A 27,749-nucleotide genomic window follows, 5' to 3' on the forward strand; every position below is an offset into this window, starting at 1 on the left:
ACTAATATATTTGAAAATAAAACATACTCTGTAATTACATGTATGAGAAATTGAGAGTTGACTTCTCTTAGCGCTTAAGATTTGATATTTAATCTCACATGTAAGTGTGGTTAGTGCTTTGCCTATTTACTCTTTATAGTGAAGTTTATTATAATGCCCCTAAAAATATCCTGTATATTTAAGAATGAATAATGAAATTCCATTTAATTTTTCTAGATTTTTGACTTTTCTGTTTATGTGATAGAAGGGACAATAGTCTTTAAGAGTATTTCTATGGATAAATTTTAGTTGAGTTTAAGCATTTTAAGGCATCATTTCATCAAAAATCCTAATGTAATTATTTTTATTAGCAAAATAAATGCCTTTCTGAAAATAGGATTAGAAGTTTGAAAATAAACCAGTTAGGAAGAATAATTTTACAATGGGATGATTTTATCTTTATTTGTTGCATTGTTATGTGGCTTCATTACTCTATAAAATATTAGTTGATAAAACTGAAAACTGTAATTTGAATACTTCAGTGTATGTTTTAATGTGAACTTTATTAGTTTCTTTTCTGAATTTTATTTAACTCAAGACATCTATTCAGAAGAGTGTTTTTGAAGATGACCTCCCCTTTTTAGAATTCACTGGATCCATTGTGTACAGTTATGAAGCTAGTGATTGCTCTTTCCTATCAGAAGATATTAGGTAAGAAATTGAATTTTTTAGTATCATTTGAATTTGGACCCTTAAAGAATAACCACTATTTATGGTAATATTTGTAAGTATACTGCATTGTGTCCTCGAGGTATGTTCAATAGATAGAATACCAGTGATAACATCTACTTCTACTTCTAAAATAAAAACTTAAATAAAATCACTAAATTAAATTTGCAGTGTACTTGCTTGTCAGTCATAAGTCATTCTGTTACTTTAGTTAATTTTTTGGTATCCAGTACTTAAAGATGTTATATATAAAACTATGTTTGTATTTATTTTACCAATTTAAGAGCAAAGGCAAGAATTATTCAACTCAAAATGCAACTTCATATATTTTTTATTTATTAATTTATCTTATAAAGGTGAAATTCGTATAATGAAATTCACCATTTAAAGTTTACAGTTCAGTGGCATTTAGTACATGTACAGTGTTGTGCAACTACTACTTCTATCTACTTCCAAAACATTTTCATCACCCCATGAGAAAACGCTATATCCACTGAGCAGTCATTCCCTATTCTCCCCTCTCCCCAGCTCCTGGCAGCCAAAAATCTGCTTTCTGTGTCTATGGATTTACCTTTTCTGGATATTTCATCTAAATGGAATTATGCAATATGTGATCTTTTGTGTCTGGCTTCTATCACTCAGCATAATGTTGTTTGTGATTCATCTACATTGTAGCATGTATCAGTACTTTATTCCTTTTTATGGCTGAATAATACTCTATTATATGTATATAACCCTAGTTTGTTTATCGTTGTATCAGTTGATGGACACATTTGGATTGTTTCCATCTTTTGGCTATTGTGAATAATGCTGCTATGAGTTTTTGTTTAAACAACTGTTTCATTTCTTTTGGGTGTATATAGCTAGGATTGGAATTGTTGGGTTATATGATAATCTGTGTTTGACTTTTTGAGGAATTGCCAAACTGTTTTCCACAGCGTTTGTGCCATTTTACATTCCTGTCTATAATGTGCAAGGGTTCCAATTTCTCTACACCCTTGCAAACACTTAAAATAATGGCCTTCATTGTGGGTATGGAGAAGTACTTTATTGTGATTTTGATATGCATTTCCCTAATGGCTAATGATGTTGAGCATCTTTTCATGTACTTGTTGGCCATTTGTATATCTTCTCTGGAGAAATGTTTCTTTCAAGTTCTTTGACCATTTTTTGAATGGATGTTTTTTCCCATTCTGTTGTTGTCTTTTCACTTTCTTGACAATGTCCTATTATGCACAAAAGGTTTTTGTTTTGATGAAGTCCAATTTATTTTTTCTTTAATTGCTCATGCTTTGGTATCATACTTAAGAATCCATTGCCATATTCATGGCCATGAAAATTTATTTCTGTGTTTTCTTTTAGAATTGTGTAGTTTTGGGGTCTTATTCAGGTCACTGATAAGTTTTTAATTTTTAAATTATTGATTGAGTATTGAAGTGAGACTACTGTAACAGAAAATTATCATTTTGAAGTAAACAATTAAGTGGCATTTAGTACATTCACAATGTTATGCAGCCACACCTCTATCTGTTTCCAAAACATTTTCATCAGCCCAAAAGAAAACCCATACTTGTTAAGCAGTTTTTTCCCCAAAGCCCTTCTCTCCAGTTGCTGGTAATCACCAATCTGCTTTCTGTCTCAATGATTTTACCTATTCTGGATATTTCATATAAAGTGTGATTTTTGTGTGTCTGGCTTCTTTCAGTTAGCATAATATTTTTGAGGTTCATCCATGTTGTAGCATTTACCAGTACTTCATTTCTTTTAGTGACTGAATTATATTCCATTGTATATCTACAACATAATTGGTTTATTAATTAATCCATTGATGAATCTTTGTGCTATTTCCACCTTTGGCTATTGTGAATAGTGCTGCTGTGAACATGTGTGTACTGTTGATTCATTTTGAGTTAATTTTTTATGTAGTGTGAGGTAAGGTGTCAACTTCATTTTTTTGCATGTGAGTACATGGTTGTTCCAACACCATTTGTTGAAGAGACTCTTCTTTCCCATTAAGTGAACTTGGCACCTTTGTTGAAAATCAGTTGGCCATAAATGTATGATTTTATTTTAATAGACTCAACTCTGTTCCATTGGTTTTATATCTGTCCTTATGCCAGTATCACACTGTTTTGATTACTGTAGCTTTCAGTAAATTTTGAAATTCAGGAAGTTTGAATCCTCTAACTTTATCCTCCTTTTTCCAGTTCTGTTTGGCTATTGTGGTTCCTTGCAATTCCATATAAATTTTTTTATAATTATATTTTTATACTCCCCAGTTTATTTTGAAAACAACCTTCTCTGTATATATATCCAAATGAATTTGAAATTACAGTTATCTCAAAGTACACAGAAATTACCTATATTCTCCTATAAATGAAACAGTGATAAAAGAACACAACACATTATTTAAGGACTTCAACATAACAGAAATCTCTTTTTTCAACTTTTTAAACTATTTTTCCCATCTAAACCAGTATGTAATATTTGACATTTGGGTTATACGTGCATATAAAACAGACACATTTGTCAAAAGTGAGCATAAGATGAAATAGCATACAGTGTCCTTTCTGGATATCAATTTTCAGAGTCAAGGTGGTCCAAATGGGAGCAAAAAATGGACTTCCTCATGAATTAAAGTAGATAAACAAAAATTAAGAATAATGCTAAAGATTTACTCCATACCATAAATCATTTTTCTTTCCTATCCTTCTAACATTCAAGTGTGCACTCTGGGCATGTGTGAATCAAAATACTTCCAATCAAGATTAGGAAGCCCTATGACTAGGGGTTTCTAATTCAGTAAGATGCTCTGGGGTAAAAAGAGAGGTAGTATAGGTGAATAGAGGACATCTGTCCATCAAGTTACACATATCTACTTAATAAAGAGGTAGATTATTTAAAAGTCTCATAGGGCTCAGGTATTGACTTGGGCCTGAAAGTGATGTTTTAATTAGTTATTAAGCATATTAGAATGCTAGCTGTCACTGGATTAGTACCGTAAGGTTAAACACTGGAAAGAAATGATTGTTATAAAACACACACACAACATAGTATTTTGTGGTTCTACTGTTTTGTTTGCTCCACTGTTTTTGTAAATGGGGCAAGATAAGTGGTCCAACTTGTTTAAGAACATTTAATGTACCCCATAAACTGTCTGAATCAAAGATTTTTATTAATTCTTCTGCCAAACACAACATTGATTTCCATCTACAATTATTTTTTAAGTTAAAAAACAATAAGTCAATTGAAAAAAAAGTTGTGTCCATGAGCTGTGAAGCATTACACTTTTAACACACTGATTGACCGAAAAACCTAGAACATCACTGTTTAAGATGTGAATCATTGTTGGCCTTCAGCAATGAATGGATGCAGCTTTACTGTGATTTCTCCAAAAATGCTTTGCAGCACCTGACATACTGCTGGTAAACAGTCTCAAAGTCAGAGTCATTCCCATAATAGGGATCCTAAATAATAAGTTATTTTGTGGATCATAGCTCCCAAGTAGTTCAATTTTTGCTTTGCGGTTTTTAACTGCACTACCTTTTCTATTCAGATCTCTCAGATTGCTTTCATCCATGCATAGTATATAATCAAACGTGGCAGAGTCTTCTTTTTAACCTGCTGGGCCACGTGATTCATAGGAATATCATGCTTCTTCATGCACTTTTGCCCTCAATAATCAGGAGGCTTCCTATCTCATGAGTGGATGTTGCGGCACTGGTCTATCCTCCAATTATCTGAAATATTTTGATCAGTTACAAGTTTTCTGAAAACTGCTTCTGCCGTGGGTGATTGACAAATGTTACCCCAACGTACAAACAGCACCGACTTGGGCGGTTTGCGCTGCCATCTTCTCTGAAGCAAAGAGCGGCATAGAGTGAGTCCATGTAAATTTGAGATTAGCTTTTCCATTTCTGCAAAAAAGACCATTGTGATTCTGAAAGGGATTGTATTCAATCTGTGTAGATCAATTTGGGTAGTGTTGCTAGTCTTAATAATATTAAGATTGTGAACCAATCCATGAACATGCGGATGTCTTTCCATTTATATAGGTCATCTTAATCTTTTTCAAACTACAAACAGTTCGGTAGTTTCCAGAGTACAAGTCTCTCACCTCCTTAGTTAAATTTATTGTAAGTATTCATGAGGGATATTGGTCTGTAGTGTTTTTGTGGTGTCTTTGTTTGTGATTGCCTGGATTTGGTATCAGGCCATGTACCTTTATATTTAAAAATACTGATGATGATGATGATGGTAATAATATCAAATAATGGTTGTGATTGGCTCTGTTTTAGTGTGCAAAAATTTAGGTAATAATCCTTGAAAGATATTAGAAATGACTGTTATTCATTTAAAAGTTACCCTGTAGCAAGTAGCTGAATACAATGCAAACTGAATCCAAACTTGCAGGATGTCGGCTGTTAAAGTGAGGGGCAGTGACTAGGAAGGAATGGGATCCTAAAAATTGAAATGGGACATATGAGCAGATCATAATGAAGTTGGGGGGTCATTAAACCCCTAAATTCTGCTGAGTCTTTGCCAGTAGCAGCAGCCCTTTCACCTCTATGTGAGAAGGTTAACCCTGCTTTGCCAGATAAATCTATATTGGCCTTCCTGAGGAAGCAGCCCTTCTACCCCTGTCTGAAGGGATTCACCCTGCTTTGCTTGAGAAACCTGTAATGTTTCTCAACATTACAGTATTCGACTTCTAAGGTATTCGACTTGTAAGACACTGCTGATTCTCCTCAGGACCCACCCTCACCTCTCCTCTTTGCTTCCAGACTTAACTAGAGTGAAGTCCCAGCAGGCCCCTACAGATGAGGCACAAAGTGTGACCCATAAGGGGGTGCACTACACTCAGAAAGACTGCATGATTTTCCAATCTCTACGGACAGAAATTGGGGGAATGTGTCTGGGAATGGATATTCAGAGTGTGAGATGATGGTGGAAGGAACATAAAGATGGATAAGGCTGAACAGTGTTGCAGTGGACATTTTTAAACATGTCTGTCTCTTCATGTACATATAGAGTTCCAGTATAATAATGAAAACGTTGCTGGGTCATAGAGTTTATGTGTCTTCAACTAGATATTGTCAAAATTTTTTCCAAAAAGCTGCTACCAATTTATATGTTCATCAGTATATGAATGGTCCTACTGATAATTATCCTTCCAGCCCTTGTGAGGCTTTAATTTTTGCCAGTCAGAGAGATGTGAAATGGTAGATTTATTTTAATTTGCATTCCTCTGATTTCTAGTGAGATTTAGTGTCTTCACATATTATTTGAATTTATTGACTATTTCTTTTTGGGAATTGAGTGTTCACTTTTCCTCCCATTTTTTGACTTGGTTTTTTTTTTTTTCCTTACTGATTTTTCAAGGATTTTAAACATCTTTTCTGACTATTATTTATTGGTTGCATGTATCACAGGTATCTTCTACCAGTTTGGGCTTGTATTTTAACTTTTTTGAATAGTGTCTGTAGATATGCAGAAGTGGAAGTTTTAATGCAATTAATTTAGACCATTTTCCCCCTTTAGCATGAGTCTATCTGATGGAGATGTGATAGGATTTGACATGGAATGGCCACCAATATACAAAAAAGGAACACTAGGCAGAGTTGCACTAATTCAGTTGTGTGTGTCAGAGAGCAAATGTTATTTGTTTCACATTTCTTCTATGTCAGGTTGGTATCTCTTTTTTTTGTTTATCTTTTTTTTAATGGTTGATAATTATATTATGTCAATGTTTTCCATTTTATAAAATTAAGCTCTTTCATTACCTTTCTTCGACTTACATTTATTTATTTATTTATAAATTCTACCTGGTTCACTCATGTTTCCTGTTCTGTTTAATTTTCACAACATCCCTTTCAGGTAGGTGGGAGTGATATTATTCCTGTGTTAGAGAGCTGAGAACTGAAGTTGAGAATACACTGTTAGTGTTAACAGAAATAAAAACAAATTAATTTTTTGTTTGTTTTTTTGATCAGGACTTTTGCTCTAGGTAAGAAAAGAATATTCAAGATGAATGTGTTTCTGAATTTAAATTTGACATAGACTCAAATTTAAATATAACATTGAATGTGTAAGAAGTAGAAAGTAAATCCATCATACTTGATTGAACCTGTTGAAATAACATAAAATTTTATAGTTTTTCCCCAGGGATTAAAATGTTGCTTGAAAATGAAGCAATTAAAAAGGCAGGTGTAGGAATTGAAGGGGATCAGTGAGAACTTCTACATGACTTTGACCATCAAATTGAAGAGTTTGTGGAGCTGACAGATGTTGCCATGAAAAGGTGAAATAAATACTTAACGTATTTTTCATAACAGATACTTTTGCTGTGTTTCACAGAATGTCTCTTCTATCTGAATGTTTGGATTTTTGGAAATTTAGCTTTATGATGATTTTTGTAACACCAAAGAGCTTCAAATGAGTGCTCTGTAATGAAAACTTTCAGTTCCAACCACTGACCTTGGCATACCATTTATTTAACCCCACCTCCCCACTCTTGGTATCGTTTCACTTTGTTTCATATATTTGCATGTTTAAATATTATATTTTAAGTTCATCTCTTTACCTTTTTTTTTTTTTTTTTTGGTTAGGAATAGCATAATGCAGCTCTTGTGGTATAATATTCTTAGTGGAAGTTTGACCATCACTTCCATCACTCACATTTCACATATTTTATTATGTAGTCACATTAAATTCCCATATTTAGCCAGCTGTTCATTTGGCTGGGAAGTAGAAAGCCTTTTATCCTATTCAACTTTTTCCATGAACAATAGCTTTACAGTCAAAGAATTTTAATACCCTCATCGGAAATTCCAGGATTAAATTCTTATAATGTGGACTGCAAAAGAAGTTTTTGTGACAGTAGTTTAATGAGGGATATCTCTGGTTATATTTTGGGTAGTGTTTGCAGTTTATTGTGTGGCATGGATATTTGGCAGTATTTAGGAACATCTGAAAATAGAAAGACATATTTTAGACTATGTTTGATATTTTATTACTTTAGCTGAGATGTACGGAGACCTGGAGCCTTGCAATGGTCTGGTTAAGCACCTCTTTCAGTAACAGCTTCTGAAAGACAAGTCTATCCGCTGTAGCCATTGGGGTAATTTCCCTCTCACTGAGGACCAGAAACTGTATGCAGCCACAGATGCCTATGTATGTACTTAAAGATTTTAGTCTATTATATAACCTTTTCATAAATCCTTTTAGAAAAAATTTATGATGTTAGTGTCACAACCAACGCTAAAATATTTTAAATCAGTTGGCATTAAAAATGCTTACTGAGAGCTTCGTGACACATTAATTAGCAAGTACCAGTCACAGATCATTCAATGCTAGTTATTGTTCATTATGGTGAAGCCAAAATAATGTCCAATTTTGTAGGAAGAAAATGTTAACTCTGTGAAAACATGAGCCTAAAAGCCCCAGGCTGAGCAAGCATAAATGTTATTGATGATGTTTTTGATATTGTAAGCAACTTCAGAATAAAAATAATTACAAGACATTTTCTAGATTGAGACTGGTCTTCCTATTTTTATCCTTAAAATGTGGTGTAACTTTAGAAAAATTGCCTGCCGATTTAGCTGTTGCTGTATTTAGTTGCATTTTCATGTTTAACATATCTGTACATAGTGAACTTTGAGCTCATTTTCATATAAAACCCTAATGGGTTTCTTTTTCCCCTAATTCATGCAGTTATTTGTAGATGAACGTCTTGTTTCCCTCTTTGCATCTACTTTTAGGAATAGAAACTCCTTTGGCTTGCAACCAGAAAAATATTCATTTTTTGGTCAAGGAAATAGGCTAATAATTTTCCTTTATGTTCTGTTTCAAAAATCACAAAACTTGTTGAAAACTAGCACAAGTTCTGTGGTATATTCCATGAAAAGCCAGTTGACACGATTGTCCTGTTAACAATACCTGGAGTCTTGTCATTCACTGACATTCTCAGCTGATTTAATGTAATATAGGGAAATGTGGGTATCTGTCAGAACAGATTTCCCATACTTGGTGTTATTTTGTTAAATGTCCATTTATAGGTTATTTGATTTGGATGCTTCCTTTATTCTATTGGGTGTTAAAAAGTAAAAATTTAAACTTTGCTTTAAGGCTTAGGCAGCTTACTTTCTCAGTTAACACAATTGGCATGGTAATTAAATGAAAGCATGTAGATCTTTGCATGCTATGATAGAATGAATTCAGCTTTTTGGGTGAATTGGAAATCAGTCTTTTGGATTTTTCTGAAGATGGCATGGATAGTTTTATTTTGGTTGCCTTTAGGATTCTCTTTTTGTTTTTCTGCCCTGTAGGCTGGTCTTATCATTTACCAAAAATTAGAAATTTTGGGTGATGCTGTACAGATGTTGCCTATAAATAAAGGTAAGTTATGATCTAAAAAAAAAAGACAGAATGTGAATTTGGTCTTTTGTGACATTTGCCTTCAAAAAGACCATATTCACACATGTACAAAATGTTTAGTATTACTACACTTTCTTGAGTGTCTGAGCAGTGTTGCCATAGGGTGAGCTCTGTCTGGCCAAAGGTTAGGGTCTCAGGCACATTCCTATGGCAGAGTGGGATATACTCTCTTCACTTGGTTGCATTGCTGTTCATTTGACTTCTAGAGTTGGAGCTTTGTGGCTCTGATAACATCAGTGATGAAACCTGCTGTCTCCCAGCCTGGGTATTATACAACCTTGCTGTGAATGCTTAACGTGTATAAGTTGTTTTATAGTACCCTGGTTTACAGTTCTAAATTTTCTTCAGAGTTGGATAACTGCTGTTTGGTCTCCAAGAAAGGATGACCACTTCTTTGAACTTCAGTGCCTTTCTCTGATGTCTCCTTAGGTCAGTAGTTGTAGGAGCCACGTAGTGGAAGAGCACGAGCTTTGGAGTCATGGACCATGGTGGCCCCAACTGGGTGACCTGGGATTTACCTGTTCCCCAGGTTCAGAATGTGGATACTAGCATAATATCCACTTTGTAGAATAGTTGTGAGCACGTATAGGCACAAAATATTCACAACACCTAGTAGTTGCTATTACTGTTCTTGTTGTAGCTCCCTCTTGGAGATTTTAAGGAATGGTGTTTGTTGATATGGCAATCAAATTAGGCAATTCTTAAAAAGATGGCTTGACCTCCTTATATAAAGTCATATACTATTCTTTATAATGGTCATTTAGAAGGGATTCATATCCTCTGGTAGGATCCTCCTTTACGTGTTAAGATAGAAGATTCGTTATACTTTCATTCTCTCTCTCTGGAAAGCCACTTCTGAGGAGTGCCTGCGGACTCTGTGGCCAAAGGTACTGTGGCTGGAAGTTATCTTGACCAGCTGAAACAGATGATACATTTTTGAAGCTGATTTGGGGAACATTATATAAGAACTTATTTAACTCAGAGCTAAAATTCAACATTTTGTGGTCTAGTCTGGAAACTTAACCAACTATGTTTGGGAAAATATGTTTAGTTTCAAGCTTACAGTGAGTTGTGTTCTCAAAGTTGATTTCCACACTTGATTTCAGTTATATTACACCTAATTCTGCTTAGATAACCAGAGGGGATTCGGATTTTCTGACTTCATGGTTTGCAGAATTGCTTGTAGGTTATACTTGATGAAAATGCTCCTGAGTAATGTGTTTATGATATTTTTCATTGAAGTGACATATTTTTACAAGTCAGCATTGGAGGTTCTGGTATCTATCTGTATGACTGCCTTTGCAGTGCTATAGTCTTTGACCATCATGTTTTGTTTCCTTCATTATATCATCTGTGTGAGTATATTGTGACATCTGAAGTGAAGTAATTTGAGTATGGTCCCAGTGAATTATAATTAGGATCACCATTAAAAAAATCTTTTTTGTCTGTTTTTAAGCCAGAGGTACTAGCCTCAACTATTCTCTAATTTCTGTGGTGTATGCATGACTGGTATTTTGAAATGACCATGTTCATCCTCTGGTTTGTATTATCAAACTATGTTTTTCTTCTTATTAAAGGATAAAAAATGGGTTAGAAAATCAGAAAATAAGAGGATATTTGCACATTGTTTATCACTGTTAAAATACTAGCTTATTCCCTAATAAACACTAAATGATATAGTAACTTAATATGCATTTATTCATTCATTAAATATTTTTTAACACTTTACAGTGTGGGGATAGAGTAGTGAACAAGAGGCATGATCTGTTTCTTGAGGGAAGCCTACAGTTTTGGGGAAGATACAGAACAAAAAGGTAAAGGACAATATTGACTGGGTTTTAAAACCTTAACTTCTGTGTGAGACCAAGGGCAGAGATGTTTATTTGGTGCAGTATCTAATTTTCTGTAGTACACCAAATAATTTAACTTGTACAGTCAATTTATTCAAACACCATAATTACATGGTACTTAGAATATGAAGTGAGATCTGATAGGTTTGTACAGGTTAGTGTGAAACCCCAATTCATCCCAGTGTAATTTGGGCAGGGAATAAAAATGTATTTGTAGGGCCCCCCTGAGGAACTGGGGAAAAATGTGGAAATATTAAACTTTCCTGCCTGGAGAATTCCTGTATTTTCATAAGCATTGATGACTACCAGTTTAATAGACCAAGCCCTTGATCTTGGGGCTTTCCCTTATGAATCTTGTTACTGCAAAGGAGAGGCTAAACCTACTTATAATTTTACCGAAGAGTGACCCCCAGAGAACCTCTTTTGTTGCTGAGATGTGGCCTCTGTCTAAGCCAACTCTGCAAGTGAACTCACTGCCCTCCCCTCTATGTGGCACATGACTCCTAGAAGCGTGAATCTCCCTGGCTACATGGGATATGACTCTTAGGGATGAGCTTGGGCCCAGATCGTGGGATTGAGAAAGTTTTCTTGATCAAAAAGGGGAAGAGAAATGAAACAAAATGAAGTTTCAGTGGATGAGATACCTCAAATGGAGTGGAGAGGTCACTCTGGAGGGCATTCTTATGTGCTGTATGGATATCCCTTTGTAGTTTTTAGTGTATTGTAATAGCTTAGGAGGAAACACCTGAAACTGTTGAACTGCAACCCTGTAGCCTTGATTCTTGAAGATAATAGTATAACTATATAGCTTACATGATGTGACCATGTGATTGTGAAAACCTTGTGGCTCCCACTCCCTTTATCCAGTGTATGGACAGATGAGTAGAAAAATGGGGACACAAATTAATTGAAAAATAGGGTGGACTTGGGAGGGTTGGGATGTTTTAGGTGTTCTTTTTTACTTTTACTTTTATTCTTTTTATTATTTTCATTTTTTATTTTTTGGTGTAATGAAAATGTTCAAAAATTGATTGTGGTGATGAAGCACAACTATATGATGTGTTGTGAACAACTGATTGTACACTGTGGATGAGTGTATGATATGTGAATATATCTCAATAAAACTGAATTTAAAAAAAAAGAGAGTGAGCTAGCCCAAGAATAAGGTTAAAATGTCAGGTGTGTAGTTTCAGAGGTAAGAGAGATCATGGTATTTATAGACAATTGAATGTATTTTAGTGTGGGACTATGGAATATGAAAGGGTGAGTGATAAAGAGAATTAGAAAGGAAAGCAGATGTGTCATGTTAGGGAGTTTATACCTTCTTCTGTGCACAATTGAAGTTATTGAGAATTTTAGACAGAGGAAGGAAATTGATTACATTAAAAACTAGTTTGTGCTGTGGAGTAGCAAGTGGATTGTAGAAGAGCAAGGATCACAGTGGAATGACCTTTTAGGAGGCTGTATCAGTAATCCAAGTGAGAGGTGATGGTTGTTTGGTTGGTTATATTGATGCTGGAGAGAAGTAGAGAGATTCAAAATACATTTAGTATTGTATCCACAGAATTGGATGTGACAGACAAGAGACTGTGTGTCCAGGATCACTTTTAAGTTGTTGGCATGAGCAGCAGGGCTGAAAAACATTAAAGAGAAGGAGCAGATTTAGACGTGAGTAGTCATGTCAGTTTTAGATGTCAGAGGAGAGAAGCCTGTAAGAAAGCAAAGTGGAGGCAGCAGGTAGGCACTCAGATATACACATTGTCACCCAGAGGACAGTTTGAGTTGGGGATTAAAAAATTGGGAATTGTTGACACATGGTTATTGAGGCCATAGAGTGGATTTGACTGTCTTGGGAGGGTGAGAAGACTAAGCCGTGAGGAACTCGTAATGTTTGATGTTTGATTGGAGAAGGGGACCCCATAGGAGTTGCCTGCCCTAGGCATAAAAAGAAATCAGGAGATATGGTATGCAGAAAGCTAAGTGAAGAGTGTGCTTTAAGTAGGAGAAACTTAACTTTTTAACATTCTCTTGAAAGTTTGAGAAACTGAGGACTTAGAATTAATATATATGGCATTGTGACAATCATTTGTAACCTTTACTAGAGCAGCTTTGGTGTACTGGGTAACAAAAGAGTCTTTTGAGGACAGAGTTGTTATTTGGCGCAAGTGCTATTAAAATAGAAAAGGGTCTGCCAGCTTTGGTAATATGATGGTACTGGTAACCATAGCAAGAGTGGAGTAGTGGAGTTGTGTGGGTGGAAATTGTTAACATGAATAGAGGAATAAATTAGATCTAAGGAAAGTGAAAAAGCATATGTACTTTTTTACTTTTAAAAGCTCATTTGGAAAGGGAATATTCATTTATTCACACTACAGGTATTTGTTGAGTATTTATTATGGGTCAAGCAATGTTCCAGTTGCTGAAATAGACCAAGCCCTTAATTTCATTTGAATGAAGCGAGGGAGCCAGCAACATGGATATCTGAGGGAAGAGCATAGCAGGCTTAGAGGGAAGAAGGTGCAAAGCTTCTGAGGAGTGAAGGCTTGCCTTGTTTGAAAAATGGTGAGTATAACTGAAGTGAAATGAGTAAGGGTAAGAGTGGTAACAAATGATGCTAGAAAAGTAGCTTGGGCCAGATCACATAGGACCTGTAGGCTGTGAATCTGACTTTGTATTTTGTTTTAATTGTGATGGGAAACTCTTAGATGGATTGGAGCAGGAGAATGGCATGATTAAATGTTTATTTCAAAAGAATTTTTTCTGGCTGCCGTAAGAGGGCAAGAGTTGAGGCAAAGGAAGCTGGTTAGGAAGCTGTTGTAATAGTCTGGGCAAGAGATGATCAAGATTTGGTTTAAGCTGGTGGCAGTAGATTGGTCAGAATTGGTGGAGTTGTTATATATTTTAAAGGTACATATTATGAAAGATTTGCTGATGAATTCTCTGGAGGGGTGATAGCTAGAGAGAGAGAGACTGACCAAGATTTTTGGCTTGATCAACTGGGTGAATGGCAGGGTCTGTTACAGAAGAAAGTTATGGGAAGGGCAGGTTTGGGGGCGAAAGATATGATTTCAGTTTCGGATATGCTAAATTTTAGATGCTTATTGACGTCCTTGAAGATATCTTAGATAGTTGATGTGTGTGATTCTGGAGTTCAGGGGAAAGGTTGAGGTTGGAGATGTAACTTTGGGGATCATCAGCATATCAGTGATGGTTAAAGCAGTGAGAGTGGATGAATTAAAACAGAGAGTGAGCAAATGAAGAACAAAAGAAGACTTAAGTATTGAAGCAAAGAGCACACCAACATTTAGAGGGCAGGAAGATGAGAGTGCAGCAGATGACAGAGAAGGGACGGTAATGGAAGGAAGAAGTACAGGAGGTATGGTGTTCAGAAGCCAGATGAAGGCAGTGTTTTAGGTAGGAGGGAGTTACCAACTGTTTTAAATACCTCTGAGAGTTTGAATGGGTTGATGAGCATTGGCAATTAGATTTGGCAGTGTGGAGGCCACTGATAACTTTTATAAAAGCAGCATTGTGTTCTGGTGGGAATTAAAGTTTAGTTGGAGTTGGCTTAAGGGAAATAGGAGCCAGAAATTTGAGATAGTCTGGACAACTCTTTCGAGGAATTTTTCTGTAAATAAGATGAGAGAAGTGGGTAGCTCAGGATAAGAAATGAGATAACTGTATGACTATATATGCTCATGAGAATGGTCCACTAGAGAAGAAAAATTTTGTAATGTAGGAGAGAAAAAAGATAATTGTAGGAGTGAAGTCCCAGAGTGGTAGAGAGTAGATGGGATCCTGTATACAGATGGAAGGGGTTGGCCTTAGAAGCAGGGATAATTAATCCTTTATAATAAGAGAATATAGAGTCTATGAGTACAGCCTAATTAGTAGATTGGCCAGTAGGAAGATAGAGTAGTTCTCTTCTTATTGCTTCCATTTTATTAGTGAAATAAGAGGTGAAGTTGTTCCCTGAGAAAAAAAGAGGAGCAAGCAGGTGTTGGAAGCTTGAGAAGAAAGGTAAAGATGTGAAATAATCACTTTGAGAGTGGGGATGTGGAAAATGTGAAAGACTTGACAATAAGGACCAAGGGTCAATTTGAGGTGTATCATGACTTTAATGTGCAATGAGTCATCATAGTTGTGTTTTATTTTCAACTATGTTCAGCTTCTTGGGTGTAGGCATCAAGTAGATAAAAATGCTGAGTTTAATTAGGGTTGGGGTTTTGCCAGGTAAGTACCATGGAAGGAGGAAGGAGGCAGAAGAGTTAAGAATGTATACAAGGAATACTTTCTATAATGTGGTGAGGATTGGGAACGGAGAGGATAATGGATAAGAAAAAAGTGGTAGGATTAATAGATTTGGTTCTGAAAGTGTCAAAGAATTGTTATATTAGGGAAAGCATACCAGAAAGAAAGCATGTGGGTGTTCAGAGCATAGATGCTTATAATTGAAGTTTGTAGGTTGTGTTTATAGGTTGTCACTTTATTGGTAATTACGAGGTCAAGGGTTTGACCATGGGAATGGGGGCTGAGGTCAATTGAGGAAAAGATTGTTGGAAATGGAGAGGTTAAGGAACTGAAAGGCCACCCCTTTGGTTGGAGCATCTGTGTAGATGTTGAAGTCACTAGAAATGATCACAGGAGTAGTGGTGGAGGGAAAGACAGTGAGTGAACCAGGTGCTAAAATCCTTAATGAGAGAAAGGATGCAATTTTCAGATCCCAAGATAATGGCAGCAGTGGTATAGCCCTATGGCATATGCTTCAAGTGGTTGTGAAGAGTAAGACATTTCAGGCAGGGCAAGGGTTTGGTAAAGGAAGGCAGGGGGTGTGGGTTGATAAATGATATACCAGACAGAATGAAATTGAGGGTTTAGAAGATGATCACTGATTAGAAATACTTGCATTTCATTTTGGTGATGACTGATATAAGAAGGGAAATGATAAAGGCTGTTGGCAAGATTATCAAATTGTATTTATTAAGCAGTAGCCCATGTGGTGGTATATTGATTTCTGATTTTGAAATAGTGCAGATGGATTCAGATTCTCATTTCTACCTTCTTCTGCCTAGGTCAATGACTGCTAGGTTGTAATATGTATGAATGCAGAACATTTGGAATTTATTCTAGAATTTAAATAGCCAATTTTGAAACGGATGTAAAGTGATTAAGGTAGTTTGGGGTTAGGATAAGGAAATCTTTTTGTTGGAATTCATTTAAGGAAAGAAAATGAAAATGTCAGCCCTATGAAGTAGTTCAATAGTATCTCTGCTTTTTGGTTTAAAAACTAATTTTGTTTTTTTGTTTTTTTTTGTTTTTCCAGAGAAAGAAATACTACCTAGTGATGTGAAGAAACAGTTAACTTCAATGTCTGAGGAGATGATGGATCTGGCTAAGCAACTTCCAGACACTTTCAGAAAATTGGAAAATCCACAGAGGTTAAATATTATCTGATTTTTTCAAAAAATCAGTTCTGTCTATTTTTATTGCATTTTCCTGTATATGAAGTATGGACGTTCATTAAGGTAGACTCATACAAATTTGCTTGAGTATACCCATACAGACTGTTGTATAAGTTTGAGATATATTTTTCCAATAATGAAATAGTACATCAAAAGGTTTAAAGCCTTTCTGTCTGCTTTGTAGAAGTTTCATGAAACAAAGAAATATAATATGAATTACATTTATATTATATTTTTGTATAAACAAAATGAAATTTATAAATACACATGAAAGATTTAAAATTGTTATTTTTTTCCGTTTATGAGCATCTTTCATTTAATTTACGGTTTGGTTACTTGAAATCTGTCAATAAAGGCAGCCTTTCTACTTAGTAGCTTTATTTTGTGTAAGAAAAATATTTTAGGTAAGAATTCTACCTAACTAGTAGATTGTTAGAACAAAAGGCATTCAGATTTTAAATATGGTTTTATAACTAAAGCACCAGATAATTTGAGATGTTTGGATAAAATGTTCTATACAGATCATATGTTTGGACTGTAGGTGCTGCATAGCTAACTTTTTGGAGCCAGGCTTCTCCCTTGCCTTAATGGCTGTTAAATCTCTAAAAGCAGGAGCGCTCTTGAACAGTGAGCAATTACAATGTGTGGCAATATAATTTCAAGGCAAAAAATACCTAGTACAGATGCAGAGCAGTTACTTGGAATTAAAATATTTAACTGACAAAATGCAATGTTAACATTCTTTTGGGATAAGATTTGTGTTATATTTTGTTTGAGAGATTTAGAAATATGTTGTAGAAATTCAGCTCGAGTTTTTTCCCTTAGCAATTTGTTGCAGTAGTTTTTATGTAACTTTGATAATTTCTGAAAGATCTAACTTTTAAAGGGGAGTGGAGAGGGGTACCGTAAAAGCCATTTCTTACTAATTTTTACATTTTTGTCTCCACAAAAGAAGAAAGAAGCTTTTGCATGATTCTTATATGCTGTTTAGAGTTTTGTTCTAGTAATTCAAATAACTTTTGCATATAAATTACATATACTTAATGTTTTGCTTTATAATATCAAAGCTAAATAGGTTTTTTTAAAACTTGAGAATGGGGAGTACTGGATTCATTTTTAGTGACAATGAATCTTGTAAAGTTTCACTGTCCAAACTAGAGCTAGTCATATCTGTATTTCATGTTCTTTGTAATGTGTGTATAGTAGTCTAACTTATCTAGATACACCTCAGAACCACAGGGAACAAAACAGGCCTCCAAGCAGTCAAAATACATTCCATTATCATGTATTCAAGCTCATTTACTGTACTCCCAGTGGACTCCATGAGGCCACATTCAGAGTGTATTTGCTTTTCATTTGTAGGTATAGTTTAACAAGCTTGGATATCTCGTATCCTGTGTTCATAGTGGACTAAAAGTGAAAACTAGACATGAATGAGGGGTGCCATGCACATGAGAAGAGCAGGAAGTGACAGCTGGCAGTCCTTGAAGGAGTGGACAAGACTGTAAAAATTAGAAACAAGAACTCTTAAAGTATAGTTGTTTGACTTTGTTACAGAAGGGAACAGCTTTGTGCTTCAGTGGACCCTACAGATATTGGTATTACACAGTGCTGCTTAGTAATTGATTTAACTTCAGTACGTATCCATTGTGGTTCTGTTATGCACTTGGCATACTGCTGGGTGCTAAGGCTGTCTGCAGGTTACTAACATGCACAGTAACAATCCTAAGAAGCGCAAAAGTGCACTATGGCTTTTTGAAGATGGTAGGGCAGACTTTGGGGTTTTTTAGAGTAAATATTAGTAATCTTCTGTGAAAAGTGTCATTCTTTGATGTTAGTACAAGATGAATGAGGCCTTATGGTCTTGTCAGTTGACCTGTGCCACTTTTGCCATGGCTGTATGGTTATAGCATTCCCCATGCATTTAACAATTAAACCATCATGTATCTCTTCCAATTAAAGTATTTGCAAGCAGTTCCAATATTTGAATGGCTGTGTATAATGTTAAGTGTTCTTTATAAGAGTTGAAGAATTTTAGAGTGTAGAATTAGTGAATTTGTAGTTTTGAATTTAATTTTGCTCGTAATTTCGTGTTGAGGTAGACATTGTTAACTTAAGTTGGAGCCCAGAGTGCTGTTATTGGTGCTATTTTCAGTGTGGAAATAACTCACAAAACAGCTCAGCACTTTTGATAGTTTATTCCCATGAAAGATCAAGTTTTTATTTGCGTCATCAATATAAAACTTTAGAATGCATGTCAGATTTTACCAAGTATTGATTTTAAATGCCACGGAATTAGAAGAGCTAATCAATAGCAGTAATTAAATAGGTAAAATATACCTCTGCCCATCATGCTCCCTCTATTCCCTCTAATTTCTGCTTTTATGCAGTACCTAAGTATTGCTTTAATAAGCACCATATTCAGTAGATAAGTAGTGTGAGTCATTTTACTGTAGCAGTGGTTTTCCATCTCAGTTAACCAGACTTAGTTATAGCCATTTTGAAGTCACTTAGTTAAAATGTTATACATTAGCAACTGCAGTTAAGGAGTTAAGAAATTCATTTCAGATTTATTCATATGGATCTTTCTCCATATTTCCTCACATCTTTTATTTGCCTACTAATGAAGATGTGTCCAGTTTTGAGATTTTTGGAGATGCAAAACAGCATCGCTTTTTAATTATAGCATAAACACTCTTACTGGGTAGTCAGGACTAGAAATTGATCAGTAAATTAAAAAATTTAGGTAAAGTATGGAATAATAAAAATTTTCTTTTAACGTATTAATGTATTTATGGTTCCCAATCTTTTGATTTATGGCAAGGCTTTTTCATTAAAAATAGCCTGCTGTTTGGAGTTCTTGTTTAAACCATACCTATAATGCATCATCTACATTTTACAGTTTCAATCTTTTTCAAATAGAGTGAACACTTAAGACACTAGAAGCAATTGGATTATTGAGTCCTAGAAATTTTTATCCTTTTTCCTGCAAACTTTACAGTTATTTTGCCCATTGCTAATCAACAGCAATTTTTCTAAAGAACAAAAAAAGAAATTTGCTGAGTTTTCCACCAGCTAAACTTAGTATTCAGTAAGTTTTCTGTGGTCATGTATTATTGATTTACTTTCCATTTAATTAACTTCAATAAAAGATATAAGTGTTATAAACAAGTTTGGGCGCAAACACTACTGATTCTTGGTAAACATGCAAGTCATCAGTTGAGTTTAGAAGTGCCTATCTATACTAGGGAGTAGCCTACTAGCTGTTAACAGGTAGTGGGCATTAGGGAGTGAAAATGACTAATCTGGTGGGTTCTTCAAATGAAGGTCAGTTAGGGAAGCTTCTCCATATTAGAAATCATTAAAGGTTGTGGTTATAGTTAAGCAATGAGTTGAATTGAACTTTCTTAAATTCTTTTTAGGGTTTCTATACTGTTGAAGGATATTTCAGAAAATCTGTATTCATTAAGGAAGATGATATTTAGTTCTGCCAACACCAAGACAGAACTGAGGCCCAGCAGTAATCATGGTTTATTATCAGTGGAAGATACAACTGCTGGTAGGATACAACAGAAACAAATTAAAAAACACAAAATTTTTACTGAAGTTCAAGATGAAACATGGGACACAACATTTGGTAATTTAATTAAACATGACAGAGAAAATGTGCTTGAAGATGAAGTGAAACAAAAAGAAGATGAGTTTGAAGATGTAAAAGAGGACAATAAATTGAAGGAGAATATGGAAAGAATTTGTTTGATGTCATTAGATGTTACAGAATATGAACTCCAAGTCTGGGAACAGCAGGCTCGGGAAGAAATTCTTAGTGATGTTACCTACGTATCTGCTGAGGTATTAAATAAAGAGTAAACAATTTTTTATTCACTAAAGTTGGAATTGACCAATTGTTTTCTGTACAAGGGCCAATAGTAAATATTTTAGGCTCTGTGGGAAATACAGTCTCTGCTATAAGTACTTAACTCTGCTGTTGTAGTGTGAAATAGACCATAACAAATATATATGAATGAGTGGATCTTTGTTCCAGAAAAACTATTTATTAATTTATATTAGAGAAGTTGTGGGTTTATAGAATAATCATGCATAAAATACAACATTCTCATACACAACCCTGTTATTAACACCTTATGTTGGTGTGGTACCTTTGTTACAGTTGATAAAAGCACATTTTTATAATTATCATTTATAGTTCATGGTTTAACTTAGGATTCACTGTGTTGTAGGGATTTAAAAAAAATTATTCTAGTAATGCATATAAAACTTAAAATGTACCCTTTTGACCATATTCAAATATGTAATTCAGTGTTGTTATGTACATTCACAATGTTGTGCTACCATTGCCACTACCATTACCAAAACTTTTCCATTGTCCCAAATAGAAATTATGTACATTTTAAGCCTTAACTCCTTATTCTCTACCCCCACCTATATTCTAGATTCTGACTCTGAGTTTGCTTATTGTAATTATTTCATATCAGTGAGATCATACAGTATTTGTCCTTTTGTACCTGGCTTATTCACTCAACATGACGTCTTCAGGGTTCATCTGTGTTGTTGGCATGTATCAGAACTTCATTCCTTTTTATGGCTGAATAATATTTCATTGTGTGTGTATATACCACATTTTGTTTATTCATTCATTGCTTGATGGATACTTGGGTTGCTTCTGTCTTTTGGCTATTGTCAGTAATGCTGCTATGAACATCAGTCATGCAAGTATCTGTCTGAATCCCTGCTTTCAGTTCTTTTGAGTATGTACTTAGAAGTGGGATTGTTGGGTCATAGCTATACTTAACTTTATGAGGAACTGCAAAACTGTCTTCCACAGAAGCCTGCACCATTGTGCATTCACACCAACAATGAATAAGTTTTCCCATTTCTCCATATGCTCTCCAATACTTGTAATTTTCTGTTTTTTTTTTATTTTTTATTTTATTTTATTTTATTTTATTATTATTTTTTTCAACAGGAGCTATTCTAGTGAGTATGGAATGGTAACTCATTGCAGTTTTGATTTGCATTTTCCTAACAGTTAATGATACTGATCTATTCATGTGCTTTTTGACCATTTGTATATCTTCTTGGGAGAAACGTCTATTCAAGTCTTTTCTCCATTTTTCAAATGGGTTGTTCATCTTTTTGCTTTTGAATTAAAGGTTTCTTTATATATTCTCGGTAGTAAACCCTTATCGAATCTGTGGTTTCCAAGTATTTTCTCCCATTATGTTAGTTGTTTTACTTTCATGATAAAGTCGTTTGAGGCACAAAAGTTTTAAATTTTGATTAGTTCCCATTTATCTATTTTTGCTTTTGTTGATTGTGCTTTGGGTGTAAAGCCCAAGAAACCATTGCCTAACACAAGGTCCTTAAAATGCTTCCCTGTGTTTTCTTCTAGGAGTTTGATAGTTCTGGTTCTTATATTTAGGTCTTTGGTCCCTTTTGAGTTGCCTTGGATAAATAGTGTGAGATAGGGATCCACCATCATTCTTTTGCAAATGGAGATCCAGTATTCCCAGCACCATTTGTTGAAGAGATTAGTCTTCTCTTATTAAGTGGTCTTTCCCCCTTGTCAAAAATCAGTTGGCCATAAATGTGAGGGTTGTTCTCCGGTCTCTCAGTTCTATTCCATTGGTTTATGTGTCTGTCCTTGTGCCACTACCATGCTGTTTCAGTTACTGTTTTGGTTTGCTAAAGCTGACAAAATGCAATATGCAAGAAATGGGTTGGCTTTTACAATGGGGATTTATTAGCTTACGAGTTCAGAATTCTAAACCCACAAAAATGTCTAAATTAAGGCATCAACAGCATGATAACCTCTCTGAAGACTGGTTTTTAGCTACTCCTCTATCAGGTAGCAAGGCACATGGTGACATCTGCTGATCCTTCTCTCCTGGGTTTCATTGCTTCAGCTTCTGGCTTCTCCTTCTGTGGCGATTTCTCTAGACTTCCCTAGATGTTTCTGTGTGAGCTTCTCTTAATTTCATCTCTCAGCTTCTGTATGTGTTTTTATCCTCTAATAAATGACTCCAGCAAGAGGATCAAGACCCACCCTGAATGAGGCAGGTCACATCTCATTTGAAATAACCTAATCAAAAGGTCCCATCTACAATAGGTTTGTACCCCCAGGAATGGATTAAAAGAACATGGCCTTTTCTGGGGTACATAACATTTTCAAACCACAATTACTGTGGCTTTCTAATACGTTTTAAATCAGGAAAGGTGAGGCCTTCAATTTTGTGTTTCTTTTTCAAGATGGCTTTGGTTATTTGGGTCCCCTTACCCTTCAATAAATTAAATTTGATGATTGGCCTTTCCATTTCTGCAAAGAGGTTGTTGGAATTTTGATTGGGATTGCATTGATTCTATAAGTCACTTTAAGGTAGAATTGACATTTTAACAATATTTAGATTTCCAGTCCATTAACACAGAATGTCCTTTTTTTTTTTTTTTTTTTTTTTTTCATTTTTATTGAGATTGTTCAGATACCATACAATTATCCAAAGATCCAAAGTGCACAATCACTTGCCCCTGGGTACCCTCATACAGCTGTGCATCCATCACACTTAATTTTCGTTCAATTTTTAGAAACTTTTCATTACTCCAGATAAGAAATAAAGTGAAAGATGAAAAAAGAAAAAAAGAAAAGGAAACTCTAAATCTCCCCATCCCTAAACAACCCCCCTCAATTGTTGACTCCTAGTACTGATATAGTACGCTTGTTACTGTTTATGAAAAAATGTTGAACTACTACTAACTGTAGTATATAGTTTGTAATAGGTATATAGTTCTTCCCTATATGCCCCTCTATTATTAACTTCTAATTGTATTGTCATACATTCGTTCTGGTTCATGAAGTGATTTCTAGTATTTGTACAGTTGATCATGGACATTGCCCACCATACAATTCAGTTTTATACATTTCCATCTTTTGACCTCCAACTTTCCTTCTGGTGACATATATGACTCTGAGCTTCCCCTTTCCACCTCATTCACACACCATTCGGCGCTGTTAGTTATTCTCACATCTTGCTACCAACACCCCTGTTCATTTCCAAACATTTAAGTTCATCCTAATTGAACATTCTGCTCATACTAAGCAAGAGCATCTACATTTCTTCCACAAGGCAGGAGGGAGAGTCAAAGAGGGTAGAGAGGAAAAAGAAAGAGGAAACAAAAAAATGACAGCTAGGAAGCAGCAAAATGAAAAATAACCTTAAATCAAAGTAGAATAAAGAATCAGACAATACCACCAATGTCAAGTGTCTAACATGCCTCCCCTATCCCCCCCTCTTATCTCCATTTACCTTGGTATATCACCTTTGTTACATTAAAGGAAGCATAATACAATGATTCTATTAGTTACAGTCTCTAGTTTATGCTGATTGCATCCCTCCCCCAATGCCTCCCCATTTTTAACACCTTGCAAGGTTGACATTTGCTTGTTCTCCCTCGTAAAAGAACATATTTGTACATTTTATCACAATTGTTGAATACTCTAGATTTCACCAAGTTACAGTCCCAGTCTTTATCTTTCCTCCTTTCTTCTGGTGTCTCACATGCTCCCAACCTTCCTCTCTCAACCGTATTCATAGTTACCTTTGTTCAGTGTACTTACATTGTTGTGCTACCATCTCCCAAAACTGTGTTCCAAACCACACACTCCTGTCTTCTATCACCCTGTAGTGCTCCCTTTAGTATTTCCTGTAGGGCAGGTGTCTTGTTCACATAGTCTCTCATTATCTGTTTGTCAGAAAATATTTTGAGCCCTCCCTCATATTTGAAGGACAGCTTTGCTGGATACAGGATTCTTGGTTGGTGGTTTTTCTCTTTCAGTATCTTAAATATATCACACCACTTCCTTCTTGCCTCCATGGTTTCTGCTGAGAGATCCGCACATAGTCTTATTAAGCTGCCTTTGTATGTAACGGATTGCTTTTCTCTTGCTGCTTTCAGGATTCTCTCTTTGTCTTTGACATTTGATAATCTGATTATTAAGTGTCTTGGCGTAGGCCTCTTCATATCTCTTCTGTTTGGAGTACACTGTGCTTCTTGGATTTGTAACTTTATGTCTTTCATAAGAGATGGGAAATTTTCATTAATTATTTCCTCTATTATTGCTTTTGCCCCTTTTCCCTTCTCTTCTCCTTCTGGGACACCAATGATACGTACATTATTGTACTTTGTTTCATCTTTGAGTTCCCAGAGACGTTGCTCATATTTTTCCATTCTTTTCTCCATCTGCTCCTTTGCGTGTAGGCTTTCAGGTGTTTTGTTCTCCAGTTCCTGAGTGTTTTCTTCTGCCTCTTGAGATCTGCTGTTGTATGTTTCCATTGTGTCTTTCATCTCTTGTGCTGTGCCTGTCATTTCCATAGATTCTACTAGTAGGTTTTTTGAACTTTTGATTTCTGCCGTATACATGTCCAGTGCTTCCTTTACAGCCTCCATCTCTTTTGCAATATCTTCTCTAAACTTTTTGAATTGATTTAGCATTAGTTGTTTAAATCCTGTATCTCAGTTGAAGTGTACGTTTGTTCCTTTGACTGGGCCATAACTTTGTTTTTCTTAGTGTAGGTTGTAATTTTCTGTTGTCTAGGCATGGTTTCCTTGGTTATCCAAATCAGGTTTTCCCAGACCGGAACAGGCTCAGGTCCCAGAGGGAAGAAATATTCAGTATCTGGTTTCCCTGCGGGTGTGTCTTAGAAAATCGCTCCACCCTTTGATGCCTCGGGTCACTGTGCTTTTCTGCCCAGCAGGTGACGCCTCTTAGCCTATAATTCTTGACTGGTGTGAGGAGGTATGGCCGTGTTCCCCCAGGCTCTGGGGTCTGGTTCTGAATGGAAAGGGCCCCACCCCTTTCCTCCTAGAGAAGACAGACCCCTCAGGTAGAGGTCATTAGCATTTCAATGGTCTCGCTCTCTGCTTGTGGTGTCTCCACCCTTCCCAGAGTCACAGCCCTGGAAACTGAAAATGACTGGGGCTTTCTCCACTGAGCCAAAGAAGAAACAGATAGTCCCCTTCAGACCGAGTCCAAGGCGACCCTCCGGCTCTCCCAGGTCAGTCGTCACCCAAAGCCTCTGTATGTTTTTTGGGGCTGCGTACCTGTAGTGAGCAGTTCACACTCGCTACTTAAAACCCCAGTTGGAGCTCAGCTGAGCTGTATTCGCTTGCTGGGAGAGAGCTTCTCTGTGGCACCATGAGGCTTTGCAGCTCGGGCTATGGGGGAGGGGGTCTCCCGACCTGGTTCCGCAGGTTTTACTTACAGATTTTATGCTGTGTTCTCGGGCATTCCTCCCAATTCAGGTTGGTGTATGATGAATGGATGGTCTCGTCTGTCCCCCCGCAATTATTCTGGGTTATTTACTAGTTGTTTCTGGTTTTTTGTAGTTGTTCCAGGGGGACTACTTAGCTTCCACTCCTCTCTATGCCGCCATCTTGCCCAAGTCCGAGAATGTCCTTTTATTTAGGTCTTCTTTGATTGATTTCCTTTAGCAGTGTTTTATAGTTTTCTATGTAGAAGTTCTTTACATCCCTGGTTAGATGTATTCCTAGATACTTGATTTTTTTAGTTGTTATTGTAAATGGATTTTTTATCTTGATTTTTCTTCCAATTGCTTGTTACTAGTGTATAGAAATGGTATTGATTTTTGAGTATTGATCTTGTACCCTGCCACTTTGCTGCATTCATTTAGTAGCTCTAAGAGCTTTGTTGTGGCTATTCAGGGTTTTTGGTATATAGGTTCATGTCAAAGCTTTACTTCTTCGTTTCCAATTTAGATGCTTTTATTTCTTTTTCTTGCCTAATTGTTCTAGCAATTTCAGTACAAAGTTGAATAATACTGGTGACAGTGGGCATCTTTGTCTTGTTCCTGATCTTAGAATGAATTAAGGAGTGTTCCTTCCTCTTCAATTTTTTTGGGGGAGAGTTTGAGCAGGATTGATGTTAATTATTCTTGGATGTTTGGTAGAATCCCCCTGGTCTTTGTTGGGAGATTTTTGATCACTGACTCAATGTCTTGACTAGTTATTAGTTTGTTGAGATCTTCTATTTCTTCTTGAATCAGTATAGATCATTTGCATGTCCTTTTTATTTCAATGGGGTTGGTACTAACGACCACTTTCAATTTCTGATTTTAGTCATTTGTGTCCTCTCTTTTTTTATTCATCAGTGCAACTAAAGGTTTGCTAATTTTATTGGTCTTTTCAAAGAAGCAACTTTTGATTTTTTTATTCTATTTTTTTAAATTATTGATTTCATTTATCTCTGCTGTAATCTTTGTTATTTCCTTTCTTCTCACTTTGGGTTTAGTTTGCTACTCTTTCTCTAGTTCTTCCAGTTTTGAGTTTAGGTCTCTGATTTGAAGTTTTTTTTTTTTTTAATATAAGCTTTTAGAGCTATTAATTTCCCTCTCAGCACTGCCTTTGTTGCTGCCCATAGGTTTTGGTATATTTATTTTCATTTTCATTTGCCTCAAGTTATTTCCTAATTTCACTTGTGATTCCCTCTTTAATGTATTCGTTGTTTAAGAGTAGGTTGTTGAATTTCCACCTATTTGTGAATTTTAGTTTCTCCCTCTGTTATTGATTTCTAGCTACATTCCATTATGATTGGAGAAGACACATTGTATTTTTATTTCAATTTTTTTTAAATTACTGAGATTTGTTTTGTGACCTAACATACGAGCTATCCTGGAGAGTGATCCATGTGCACTTGAGAAGAGTGGGTATTCTATTGTTGGGTGAAGTGTTCTATATATGTCTGTTAGGCCTAGTTGGTTTATAGCATTGTATTTCCTTATTGATCTTCTGTATAGATGCTCTATCCATATTGAAAGTGGTATATTAACATCTCCTAGTATTAATAATAGAACTGTCAATTTCCCCCTTAAAATCTGTCAGTATTTCATATATTCTGGGGTTCTGCTGATAGGTACATATATATATATATATATATTTATAGTTGTTACATCTTCTTGTAGTTTGATCTTTTATTTGTATAAAATGACCATCTTTGTCCTTCATAATTGTTTTTGACTTAAAGTGTATTTTATTTGATATTAGTGTATAGCTCCCCAGCTCTCTTTTGGTTACTGTTTGCATGGTATATTTTTTCCCATCATTTCACTTTCAACCTAATTATGTCTTTGAATTTAAGGTGAGTTTCTTGTAGACACTGTATAGTTGGGTCCTGATTTTTTAGCAATTCTGCCATTCTCTGCCTTTTAACTGGAGTGCTTAGTCCATTAACATTTAAAGTCACTACTGATAATGCAGGACT

The 27,749-nt window shown here is 35.6% G+C and overlaps 1 protein-coding gene across 9 annotated transcripts in view; it reads left to right on the top strand.

Annotated features, from left to right (window-relative positions):
* The window catches only part of WRN (WRN RecQ like helicase), a 176,732-nt gene that overhangs the window by 50,470 nt on the left and 98,513 nt on the right, over window positions 1-27,749 (top strand). For 6 of the 9 annotated variants that reach the window (XM_037831309.1, XM_037831310.1, XM_037831311.1 and 3 more), the window contains 2 exons: window positions 16,318-16,432; window positions 19,879-20,308. In XM_037831309.1, coding sequence (XP_037687237.1) covers window positions 16,318-16,432; window positions 19,879-20,308 — 545 coding nt within the window. Of the gene's footprint in view, window positions 1-577; window positions 691-6,249; window positions 6,396-7,729; window positions 7,882-9,035; window positions 9,106-16,317; window positions 16,520-19,878; window positions 20,309-27,749 lie in introns of those variants that run through there. The other 3 variants (XM_037831313.1, XM_037831312.1, XM_037831315.1) reach the window with 2 other exon arrangements.

This window comes from Choloepus didactylus, chromosome 3 (genome assembly GCF_015220235.1).
Source record: "Choloepus didactylus isolate mChoDid1 chromosome 3, mChoDid1.pri, whole genome shotgun sequence".
NCBI classification, from domain to species: domain Eukaryota; kingdom Metazoa; phylum Chordata; class Mammalia; order Pilosa; family Megalonychidae; genus Choloepus; species Choloepus didactylus.